At 42.5% G+C, this 12,543-nt stretch overlaps 1 protein-coding gene across 2 annotated transcripts in view; it reads left to right on the top strand.

Annotated features, from left to right (window-relative positions):
- Window positions 1–12,543, top strand: part of SLC14A1 (solute carrier family 14 member 1 (Kidd blood group)) — a 49,230-nt gene that overhangs the window by 25,029 nt on the left and 11,658 nt on the right. For both annotated transcript variants that reach the window (XM_042452199.1, XM_042452198.1), the window contains one exon: window positions 8,849–8,996. In XM_042452199.1, the coding sequence (XP_042308133.1) occupies window positions 8,849–8,996 (148 nt within the window). The remainder of the gene's footprint in view (window positions 1–8,848; window positions 8,997–12,543) is intronic.

The raw sequence follows: 12,543 nt of genomic DNA, 5'->3' as shown, positions 1-12,543 counted from the left end.
TGCTCAGGGAACTCAGGGTAAGACACCTATGAAAACAAAGCCTAAGGAAAAAATGTGTGTCTGCTTGGAAAAGACTGAAGAGATTTTAGCACTTTCTCATATATCTCAAAAGTCCAGTTCTCTGACAGAATACAGAATTACAGCAAGAAAAAAAAGGATGAGATCAAGATGCAAATACGTTTAAAAGCCAGAAGTGTGACAGATTTTTTTTTTTTAAAAAAAAATCAAATGTAGGGATCTGATTTTGGCAATCGGGGCATTGCAGCATGATGTTTCCCATCCTGTACCAGCAGCAATACTCCTGCCGCAATGCCTCATTGTACCACAATGTACTGGTAGAAGGGGGCTGGAAATGTCATCTTGCAGTGTCCTGATCACTAACAAAATGGACATGCATTGCTCAGTGCAGCTACTGGCTGTTAAGGTAGGTTTGAAGAGTCAGGTCAGGAGAGGATAGTGATTATACATTTGTAACTATAGATGCACTGTAGAAATAATGCAGTTTGACACCACTTTAAGTTCTATATGTTTATCCTGTGGAATCCTGAGATTTATAACTACAGTATAAGATCTTTAGGCTTCTATGCCAAAGAGTGCTGGTGCATCACAAAACTACAAATCCCAGGATTCTGTAGGATGGAGCCGTGACAGTTAAAGTGGTGTCAAATTGCATTATTTCTACAGTGTAGATGCACGCAGAGTCTGTGATGAAGGAAGTTTGTTTATTGGTTTTGAAACTTTTGTAGTACATCTTTTTTTAGAGTATTTTGATTTAACTTACTCTGGAAGCTGCCTTGGGTTCTCTATTGGGAGAAAAGCATTATATCAATAAAACTGATAAACAAACTATTGAAGATGGACAAAAGAAAGTACGGTCTTGACTTCAGTGGTGCCTTGTGGCTCCCACTGTCACTGGGTGTGCAATGAATCTGCTCTGGGTTTTAGTACAAACTTTAAATGAATGGTCCAAGATATCTGTCTTGGGTCCACACTGTCTGAAAGACCCTATTTCCTTCTATGAACCTACCCAACTTTGAAGATCTTTGTAGGAAGGCTTTCTCTCTATCCTGCCACCATCACAGATATGACTGAGGGCCTCCTCAGTGGCTCGTCCCAAGTTGTGGAGTTTCCTCCTATGGAAGCTTTCTACTCTTCTTCTGCCAATAAGTGAAAACATTTTTGTATAGGCAAGGCTTTGACAGAAGGATATTCGTGGCAGAAGCAACTTTACAATGGTGTATGGTATTATATCTTTATTTGGTTTTTTAAAACAACATTTTAATGTTTTTTTCACTGCTGTAATATAGTGTTTTCAACATAAATAGTTATTTAATGTTTATCAAACAGGTGCTCTTTTAGTGAGCTCTGACTGCATCTACACTACAGAATTAATGCTACTTGACACTGCTTTAACTGCCATGGCTCAGTGCTATGCAATACTGAGGTTTGCAATTTTTTGAGATACATTTGCCCTTGCCTGTCAGAAAGTTCATGTGCCACAACAAACTATACATTCCAGGATTCTATAGGTTAGAGCTTTGACAGTTAAATGATTAACTGCATCAATTCTGGAGTGTGGCACCAACCTTTATTTTTTTTAACTGCTGTGAGCCACCTTGGGTCTATGTGCTGGGAGAAAGGCAGAATACAAATGAAATAAAATTAAACCCATTTTGGGGGTGTGGTTCATCATCTTAGATAGCTCCTTTCAAGTACAGAATAAATCCAGGAGCAAATTCACTGCCAAGAGCTGCAGAAGCCACTGTCCACTGCTGATATACTCTGTGCATAGTTCAACTACGGCATTTGCTACAACAAAAAAATGTAGCAACAGCCATCAACAATGACTGTTATAAAAGGAGATAGCCTGCTTGAGGGAGGACGACACTATCAGTGGCTACTAGTCAGGATGGACTATGTATTACCTCCAAGGAGCAAGCTTCTTAATACCAGTTGAAGGGGAATGCAAGCAAGCTTCTGGGCTTCCCAGCACCCTCTGGATAGAATCACAGAATCATAGAATCATAGAATCATAAAGTTGGAAGAGACCGCAAGGGCCATCCAGTCCAACCTCCCGCCATGCAGGAAATCCAAATCAAAGCATCCCCAGCAGATGGCCATCTAGCCTCTGCTTAAAGACCTCCAAGGAAGGAGACACCACTACACTCTGAGGGAGTGTGTTCCACTGTCGAACAGCCCTTACTGTCAGGAAGTTCTTCCTAATGTTGAGGTGGAATCTCTTTTCCTGGAGCTTGCATCCATTGTTCCGGGTCCTGTTCTCTGGAGCAGCAGAAAACAAGCTTGCTCCCTCCTCAATATGACAGGGCTATCATATCACCTCTTAACCTTCTCTTCTCCAGGCTAAACATTCCCAGCTCCCTGAGTTGTTCCTCATAGGGCAAGGTTTCCAGACCTTTCACCATTTTAGTCGCCCTCGTCTGGACACGCTCCAATTTCTCAATGTCCTTTTTGAATTGTGGTGTCCAGAACTGGACACAATATTCCAGGTGCGGCCTGACCAGAGCAGAATACAGTGACACTATTACTTCTCTTGATCTAGACACTATACTTTTATTGATGCAGCCTAAAATTGTATTGGCCTTTTTAATGCCGCATCGCACTGTTGACTCATGGATAGCCAATTGAATGCTGGACTTATGACGGTCTTTGGTCTGATCCAGCATGGCTCTTTTTATGTTCTCCAGCATGCCATTCCAAGGTTGTCTGTTTCCATTTCTTCTTCTTTTTCACATACTCCTCTGTGTTTAAACCTAAGTAGCATCTGCACTACAGGGATAATGCAATTTGACATTGCATAAAATACCTTGGTTCAATGCTATGGCAGTCTGGGATGTATAGCCTTGTGAGCTATTCAGCCTGCTTTGTCAGAAAGCTCTGGTGCCACAACAAACCCAGGATTTCACTGCACTGAGCTGTGGCAGTTAAAGCAGAGTCAAACTGCATGATTGCATAAAGAGAACTAAAAGCCACCCTATCAACAGAGATCATCACACACCCAAAAAAAAATGTGCCCTATTCCCAATGAGATACGGTTACATTTCAGATTGCAAGCAAGTTTTATTGCACTCAAAAACACTGCCATTGTTGCCAGGCAAATACAATCTATATGCAGCCCAGGTCCCAGCAGCGCTTAGCTGGCCAATTTTCAAAGGCAGGAGTTTCCCATCTTTGAAAATTGGCCTGGCTGCAGGTTACAGTCACCCAGCAGCAGCGGTAGCATTTTTGAGTGTGATAAAACCCTCTTGCAATCAGAAATGTGACCTGGATAGGACATGGTTTTTTTACTGTGTGATAATCTCCTAAATCACACATAGAGGGCAACACACTGTGTGAGGAGAAAATATTTCCCCCTCTTAATTTTTAACCCCAAAGCAAACCTTGCTTTTGCTATTTAAATAAAATGGGCACCATTTTATTATGCCATTGTGTATAATAGTACTTGAGTATCCAAAGTTTTTGGTATCCATGGGAGATCCTGGACCCAAATCCCAGCAGATACCAGGGACCCACCTCTTCCATCTTCCATTCAAGTTACCATTTTTAAACTGGCTCTCCCTTTCTTTCTTTAGTGCAGATGGCAGAGGATCAAGATACTATCAACAAAGCTTATTTTGTGGTTTCAGTTCAAATAACAGCTCTCTGTTGTGTAATGAGGACCAGCATTTACACGGCACATAAGGATATTGAAATGTTCATTCCCTGCTGCTTTTCTGTCCATGCTGGGGCAGAGGTTTACAGAAGACACTATAAAATAAATGCATATCAATAAATTGCCCTGAAAGCTAGTTTCACAGTCACATTATTTTTCTTCCTTTAGCTCCTTGCATTGCTTGCCCAAGTAGCAGTAATGAAATATCTGGGATATGCAAGGAATGTACATTTAAGACCCAGGTTCTCATAAAACAGGCACTACTCTGTTGACGGGATCACTGCCATGCCCCTTGTACTCAGCGGAAAATTACAGCTTAGCCCTTTGCGTTGTAAGTCAGTTTTGAAATTAAGACCAGCCATCTCCCAGTTTCCACAGGGAGCAGTATTTATGTGAGATTAACAGGTTATTAGAAATATTTTTTTATTCTTATCTCCACAAGAGACTTCAACAGTGAATGCCAATGTCCTTTGAAAAAACGCTCCCTGATGACTTAGCCAAAAGCAGTAATGAGTTTTCGGCTGTCACACTGAAAGAGACCCACTGCACCAGGCTTTTAATTTAATTTAAATAGGAGGCCTTTGTTTCAGCTGTCAGATAATCATGGTTCAGATTCAGAACATTAGCGGCCTGACACTAGTTGGTTGTTTCAAAGAATGGAAAGGTGCACACTGCCAATACGGGGGCTGAAAGTTCAGTGAACAAAAGCCTAGTTCACAACCTCACTGGGACAGACACAGGGCTTCATTTGATGGAGGAACATGAATGCTCCTCACCGCCCCTGCACAAATAGATGGGGGAACCATATTCACAACTGCCCATGCAGCAGCATCAAATGTAAACAATGCCATCACACACACATATTTTTAGGATTGGGAAGGATTAATTGAATCAATGGCATCACTAGGGGGGTGCAGAGGGTACGGGCCACACTAAGTTACACTCAAGAGGGTAGTGTCACACATTGCAGCTGCTGGGCATACAAGAGAGGGTGTCGCATCTCTTTCTCACTTGTCCACCAGCCATGGCAGCCTTTTCCATTTGAGCTACAGCATGGTTGCAGATCCACCAGAGCCCAAACAGACCTCCAGGGGCCAAAACAGTTTGCCCCCCTCGTATCAGGTGACACCAGCCCCACTATGCCACTGAACTGAATGGGATGGCCTCATGGAATGTTCCCTACAACACTGCATTCACAGATACCAACATGGATGATGGTGAGACAGGACCTTTTTGGTGGCTGCCCCTAGGCACGTCAACTCCCATCCCAGGGAGACCAGAATGGTTCCCTCCTTACTGTCCTTCCATCTGCAGGAAAAGTCTTTTATTCTAACAGTGTTTTAGGATTGAAGGTTTTTAAAGAAAGGGCAGTAGAGGGTGGTATATTATTTTTATTGAACTGTATTTAACTGTCTTTTTCCTTTTCAGATATATATTTTAAATTGTTTTAATAATAATGGATGATTTAGTTTTATTGCAATGTTGACATTTGTATGTTTTTAGCTATCTTGTACCTGTCTTAAATTGCAAGCTGCCTTGAGTCCCAATTTTGGGGGGAAGGTATGGTGGTGGTGGTGGTCGTGGTGGATGAATTCCAAGCCAGAAATGATGGCTGGCCTCATGTTAGTGAATTATGATGGGGCAAATCAAGCATTGAGCCAGCATGACATAATGGTTTGAGCATTGGACTATGACTCTGGAAACCAGGATTTGATTCCCGCTCAGCCATGAAACCCATTCAGTGGCCTTGAGAAAGTCAAACTCTCTTAGCCTTGGGAAAGGTGATAGCAAAACTCCTTTGAAGAACTCTTGCCAAGAAAACCCCATGATAGGTCCGCCTCAGGGTCTCCATAAGTCAGAAACAACTCAAAGGCACACAACACACACAAATCACCATCATAATTCACTAACAGGATTCCAGCCATCATTTTTAACTCACACAATGACCACAAAAGTGAGTTGCCATGGTGCAAGCCCAAGTTATGCCATCACAACTCACTTTTATGGTCATTGCATAAGTCCACATTCTGTTCTGGCCACACAATAACCAATCCCCCCACACAAAAAAGCCCTCACCTTGTAAGCAATGCTGTCTCTTTCCCAACATGGGGATCACAGTGTTGTCAGAGAGCAGGAGGATAAACAAGGATGTGTCCAGGTGTTTTCTTGTTCAAGAATGTCACCTGGAAAAAGCTTGCAAGGCCCCTAAAGGTTTTTGTAGATACCTGCCAGCTACAAGAAGTTAACTGAATGCATCCTCACTATCCCCTTGCTCTCCTGAAATGTGAAAATGGCTGTGTTGAAGAGACTGCACTGCCTACAAGGTGAGTTTTGGGGGACTGGTATCAGAAGGCAGAGATGCAGCTACATGATACAGTTATGTCTCCTGGGCTGCTGCCACATTACACAATTAAAGTAGTTTGGCACTGCTTCATGGCTACATCCTCAGGAATTCTGAGAATTTTAGTTTTGGGGCGCACCAGAGTTCTCTGACAGAAAAGACTAAATATCTCACAAAACTACAAATCCCAGAATTCCATAGCATTGAGCCATGGCAGCCTCAAAGCGGTGTCAAACTGCTTTAATTCTACAATGGGCCTTTTCACACTGGGATTTTTTGAGCGCAGAAGTAGGGTCAGTTCGCATTGGGCGATGCGTTTTCACTTTATATCGCACTGTATTTTCACACCCTTGAGCTCAGAATAAGCAATGGCCGATGCGTATTCATGTTATAAGGCACTGTATTATGTCCTCCTCCCACGGGGGTTCCGAACTGAAGCCAGCGAGTGCGCCAAATTAGTGGATTGATGGAATCCACATTGATGGCCAGTGCGAAACCTCTGCTGTTTGGGCTGGTGTGTAAATCCAATCTGCTGGTCCTCCTGAAGACGAGCACAAGACCACCGGGTTACAAATTTCCCATGATGCTGCACTGGAATTTACCCCCATTTCCTTCCATTGGCCCTTTCCGCTGTCTGGACAACCACCGGGGCTGGGGAGCGATTTTTCCATTGACCAAGATAAGGCTGAAACCTTTTGTGGAGGGGGGGAATAAGCATTTTGCATTTTTATTACGTTATTATTGTTGCGTTATAACTCTGGCGCATGTATATATATGTATGCGCTCTTTTCCGGTGTGTGTGTGTGTGTGTGCGCGTGTGTGTGTGTTTGGGTGGGTGGGTGTTTATGAGCCCTTGCACTTTGGTCTATCTCTATCTATCTATCTATCTATCTATCTATCTATCTATCTGTACATGTAAACATATGCATGCACGGACACAAACACATGCTGACATATCCATATAGGTCCCCTTGCATATTCAAATGTGTACACGTGTACATACATGTATGTGTATGCAAATATCTGCATATATATGTTAAGATAGATAGATAGATAGATAGATAGATAGATAGATAGATAGATGATAGATAGTTAGATAGTTAGATAGTTAGATAGATAGATAGATGTATCAACTATTACGTCTTGGTCTGTACTAATGAATATTTTTTTATACATGGGATCACACAAGCATATGCTGGCATATCCTAATAAATCTCCTCATTTGTATACATGTCAACATATGTGTGTGTGTGTGTGTACATATATGTATACACTTAGGGCTATTGCAATGCGCATGTGCGTGTATGTGTGTATACATGCACACGCACACAGATGTGCTGTCATATCGTGATATGCTGAAATATCCTGGCATGTCTCTTTGCATCTATACATGTGCATATGTGTGTGTGTTTGTGTGTGTGGGTTTGTGTATGTACACATATACATGCAGCATTACACTTTGGGCTGTACCTCTACATGCATATATATACATATACATATAAACATACATACATACATATATATATATATATATATATATATATATATACATACACACACTCATACAGACAGATGTGTGTGTACACATATAAATATGGCATCACACTTCTGGCTGTACCATTATATGTGTGTGTGTGTGTGTGTGTGTGTGTGTGTGTACACACACACTTATACAGACAGATGTTTGTGTACACATATAAATACGGCATTACACTTTTGGCTGTCCCACTGTGTGTATATATATATGTATTTGTGTGTGTGTGTGTGTGTGTGTATATACACACACACACACACACACACACTCATACAGACACCCCAGAAGTTAAAAAGGTCACGACCCGTTCAGAGCCCCACAGAGCATACGCAAGGCTGCCGATTCGAATCGGTCAATACACATTGTTTTGGGCAGGTGTGGTCATCCAATCTGCACTTGCCTCACTTTGCCTGAATACGCATCGCCCGATTCGAACCGAGTCCACAACCCCTCGATTCGGAAGGCCGCCCAGGTATGAAAATACAGTGCGATATAACGTGAATACACATCGTCCAATGCGTATTCTGAGCTCAAGGGTGTGAAAATACAGCGCGATATAACGTGATACGCATCGGCCAATGCGAACTGACCCTACTTCTGCGCTCAAAAAATCCCAGTGTGAAAAGGCCCAATGTTGATGCAGCCCCAGTGCAAGATCTCAGCCAACATATTCATAGGCGTCTAAATTTCAACATGTATTGTCAAACAAATTGACAGGTACTTTCCAGATATTTTGATGGGGTTAAATTTGGCAGCTGACTTTTTCCGTATGAAGCTAAGGTGGGGGAGTGGGAATCATGAAGCCTTCTAGAGGTTACTGAACTGCAGAGCCCAGCATCTTTAGCCAGGAGAGCCAGTGGTGAAGGATGCTGTGATTGGCATTTCAGTAACATCTACAAACCAATAAAATTCCATATCCTGATACATAGGAGTTCAGAAACTTCACCCTAAGCACACATGAAAGAAACCTTTGTTGTTTGTTTAGTGACCTTAGTGTTTCAGCAGTACTTCCCTCCTCTAATCCAAAAGTTCATTGCTGCCAGGCTTTAGACTACTAAAGCTATAAAGACAACATAGGACGTATTATTCCACCCCTGAGTGATCATAGATGTCCTAGAGATCTGGATATGGTCAGGGACAGGATTCCAGACAACAAATATTTCCTATTTGGGGTTGGATTGGATGGCCCTTGTGATTTCTTCCAACCCTATGATTCTATAATTTTATATTATTCTGTAGACATTGATATGGAAGCCTATACCACACAACATTCACTTTTCCCCTTTCCATACTTGTTCCACAGCTTTTCCAGTCTATTCCAGTAGGAGTTGGGCAAGTGTATGGTTGTGATAACCCCTGGACTGGAGGCATTATCATGGTGGCGCTGTTCATTTCTTCGCCCCTCATCTTCATTCATGCAGTGATTGGCTCAGCAATGGGGATTCCTGCAGGTATGAAAGATGCCATAAATAAAGCTGTGTTAAACCATTATCCCAATCTTCGAAATCATAGAATCTATGGTATAAAGAACCTGCCAGGTTGCAGAGTAATTATCTGCCAAAGTTGCCAGGTGATGCTACACTCTGTCAGATAACCAGAGCTAGTTTTTGAAAGTAAACTGGGAAGGAGGAAGGGGAGACTTTATCTTTCAGAGAAGAGGTATGGATCCCTAGAAATATGAATATCCCTGCTAGAACTTATAACTAGTTACCAATAACATGTATTCACTGACATCCTACATCTGCTGTTCATAACCTAGAGTTGTCTATCTGTAACTACTCCTTATTCTGTCATGCCCTGTATTTATGATTGGGGTACTATTGCCACAGTTGTTTTCCCTCTTCCATAAAAGCCAGCAGCTGCTTCACACTACAGAAGTTGGTTCTCCTAGTGATCGGGATGCAGCAGGATGACATTTCCAGCAATTTGTAGTGCAACAATCAGAAGCAAGACCATTGCAACTCCTGTCTTATGCAGATCACTAGTCGGAAGGGAGCTGGAAACTTCATCCTGTAGGGGAGGGAGACAGTATTCTAGAAGGCAAAAAGGCTGGAGAAAATAGTCAAACTGTCATAGAGGGAACAAGGCAAACAGTGCAAGGACCCAAAAGTGGGAGACAAAAAAACTTGCACAGGCAGCAAGTAAAGGGAACAAATGGTCTTAAATGTCTCTACACTAATGCATAGAGCATGGGAAAGAAGCAAGATGAATTTGAAATCCTAGTGCAACAAAGCAAATATAATATAATTGGCCTCACACAAACCTGGTGGGATGAATCTCATAATTGGAATGTAGAAATAAAGGGATATAACCTTTTTAAGAGAAACGGGCCAAAAAAGAAAGGCGGAGGAATAGCCCTATATGTGAGGGACATTTACACCAGTGAAGAGATCCAGGACATCAATCCTGGAAGCCAGGTAGAGAGCATCTGGATAAAAATTAAAGGGGAGGGAAACAACAAGGATGTTATGGTGGGAGTCTACTACAGACCCCCAAGTCAGACTGAGGAATTGGATGATGCCTTTGGAGAACAGATGACCACATACTCAGAAAGGAGAGATGTAGTAGTGATGGGTGACTTCAACTACCCTGATATTTGTTGGAAGTCAAACTCAAGGTCTAGTAAATTCCTCACTTGCCTGGAAGACAATTTCATGGTCCAAAAGGTGGAAGAGGCAACAAGGGGGTCAGCTATTTTAGATCTGATCCTAACCAACAAGGATGATTTGGTTAATGGGGTGCAAGTGGTGGGATCCTTAGGTGGAAGTGACCATGTTCTCCTGGAGTTTGTTATACAGTGGAAAGGAGAATCCAGGCATAGTCAGACACGCATCCTAGACTTTAGGAGAGCAGATTTTGGTAAACTTAGAGAAATACTGGAGGTGATCCCATGGTCAGGAATACTAAAAGAGAAAGGAGTTCAAGACGGATGGGACTTTCTCAAAAGGGAGATACTGAAGGCACAAATTAAAACAGTTCCAGTGAGAAAGAAAAATGGGAGGTGTCGCAAGAACCCAGGATGGATGACCAAGGAACTTTCAGCTCAGCTAAATTTTAAACGGAACATGTATAAGAAATAGAAAAATGGAGAAATCACCAAAGAGGAATTCAAACAAATAGCTAACAAGTGTGGAGATAAGGTCAGAAAAGCTAAAGCACAGAATGAACTCAGGCTTGCTAGAGAGGTTAAGAACAACAAAAAGGGCTTTTTTGGATGTGTCCGCAGCAAAAAGAAGAAGAAGGAAATGGTAGGGCCACTGCGTGGAGAAGATGGCAAAATGCTAACAGAGGACAGAGAAAAGGCAGAATTACTCAACACTTTCTTTGCCTCAGTCTTCTCAGAAAAGGCAAAGGGAACTCAACCTGAGGATAAAAGAGCAGAGGACAGAATAGGGAAATTTCAGCTGAGAATAAGTGAAGAGATAGTACAGGAATTCCTTGTTAATCTAAAAGAATAAGTCTCCAGGACCAGATGAACTACATCCAAGGGTATTAAAAGAACTGGCAAATGTAATATCAGAGCCATTGGCAATAATGTTTGAAAACTCCTGGAGAACAGGAGAAGTCCCAGCAGACTGGAGGAGGGCAAACGTTGTCCCCATCTTCAAAAAGGGGAAGAAAGAGGATCCAAACAATTATCGGCCAGTTAGTCTGACATCAATACCAGGAAAGATTCTGGAGCAGATCATTAAAAAGAGAGTCTGTGAACATCTAGAAAGCAATTCCATAATCACAAAAAGTCAACATGGGTTTCAGAGAAAGAAGTCATGCCAGACAAATCTGATCTCTTTCTTTGATAAAATTACTAGCTTGGTAGATGAAGGGAATGCTGTGGATATAGTATATCTTGATTTCAGTAAGGCCTTTGACAGGGTTCCCCATGACATTCTTGCAAACAAGCTTGTAAAAGGTGGGCTAGACAAGGCAACTGTTACGTGGATTTGTAATTGGTTGACCGGATGAACCCAAAGGATGCTCAACAATGGCACTTTTTCATCCTGGAGAGAAGTGGCCAGTGGGGTCCCACAGGGCTCTGTCCTGGGCCCAGTACTGTTCAACATCTTTATCAATGACTTGGAGGAAAAAATTGGGGGAATACTTATCAAATTTGCAGATGACACCAAATTAGGAGGAAAAGCTAATACTCCAGAGGACAGGATCAAAATTCAAAATGACCTGAATAGACTAGAAAGCTGGACCACAGCTAACAGAATGAACTTCAACAGGGAGAAATGTAAGGTACTGCACTTAGGGCGAAAAAATGAAATGCACAGATATAGGATGGGGGACACCTGGCTAAAGGAGACAACATGTGAAAAGGATCTAGGAGTCCAAGTAGACCACAAGTTGAACATGAGTCAACAGTGCGATGCGGCAGCTAACAAGGCCAATGCGATTTTAGGCTGCATCAATAGAAGTATAGTGTCTAGATTAAGGGAAGTAATAGTGCCACTGTATTCTGCTCTGGTCAGGCCCCACCTGGAATATTGTGTCCAGTTCTGGGCACCACAATTTAAAAATGATGTTGAAAAACTGGAGCGTGTCCAAAGGAGGGCGACAAAAATAGTGAATGGTCTGGAAACCTTACCCTATGAGGAACGCCTTAGGGAGCTGGGTATGTTTAGCCTGGAGAAAAGAAGGTTAAGAGGTGATATGATAGCTCTGTTTAAATATTTGAAGGGATGTCATATTGAGGAGGGAGCAAGCTTGTTCTCTGCTGCTCCAGAGGCTAGGACCCGGAGCAATGGATGCAAGCTCCAGGAAAAGAGATTCCACCTCAACATTAGGAGGAACTTCCTGACAGTAAGGGCTGTTCGACAGTGGAACACACTTCCTCGGAGTGTAGTGGAGTCTCCCTCCTTGGAGGTCTTCAAACGGAGGCTGGATGGCCATCTGTCAGGGATGCTTTGATCTGGATTTCCTGCATGGCAGGGGGTTGGACTGGATGGCCCTTGTGGTCTCTTCCAACTCTATGATTCTATGTTCCAAAAGGGATGC

The sequence above is a fragment of the Sceloporus undulatus genome, chromosome 2, assembly GCF_019175285.1.
Source record: "Sceloporus undulatus isolate JIND9_A2432 ecotype Alabama chromosome 2, SceUnd_v1.1, whole genome shotgun sequence".
Classification (NCBI taxonomy): Eukaryota; Metazoa; Chordata; class Lepidosauria; order Squamata; family Phrynosomatidae; genus Sceloporus; species Sceloporus undulatus.
The sequence above is the reverse complement of the archived record's forward strand: the minus strand, read 5'-3'. Positions and strand labels throughout refer to the sequence as shown.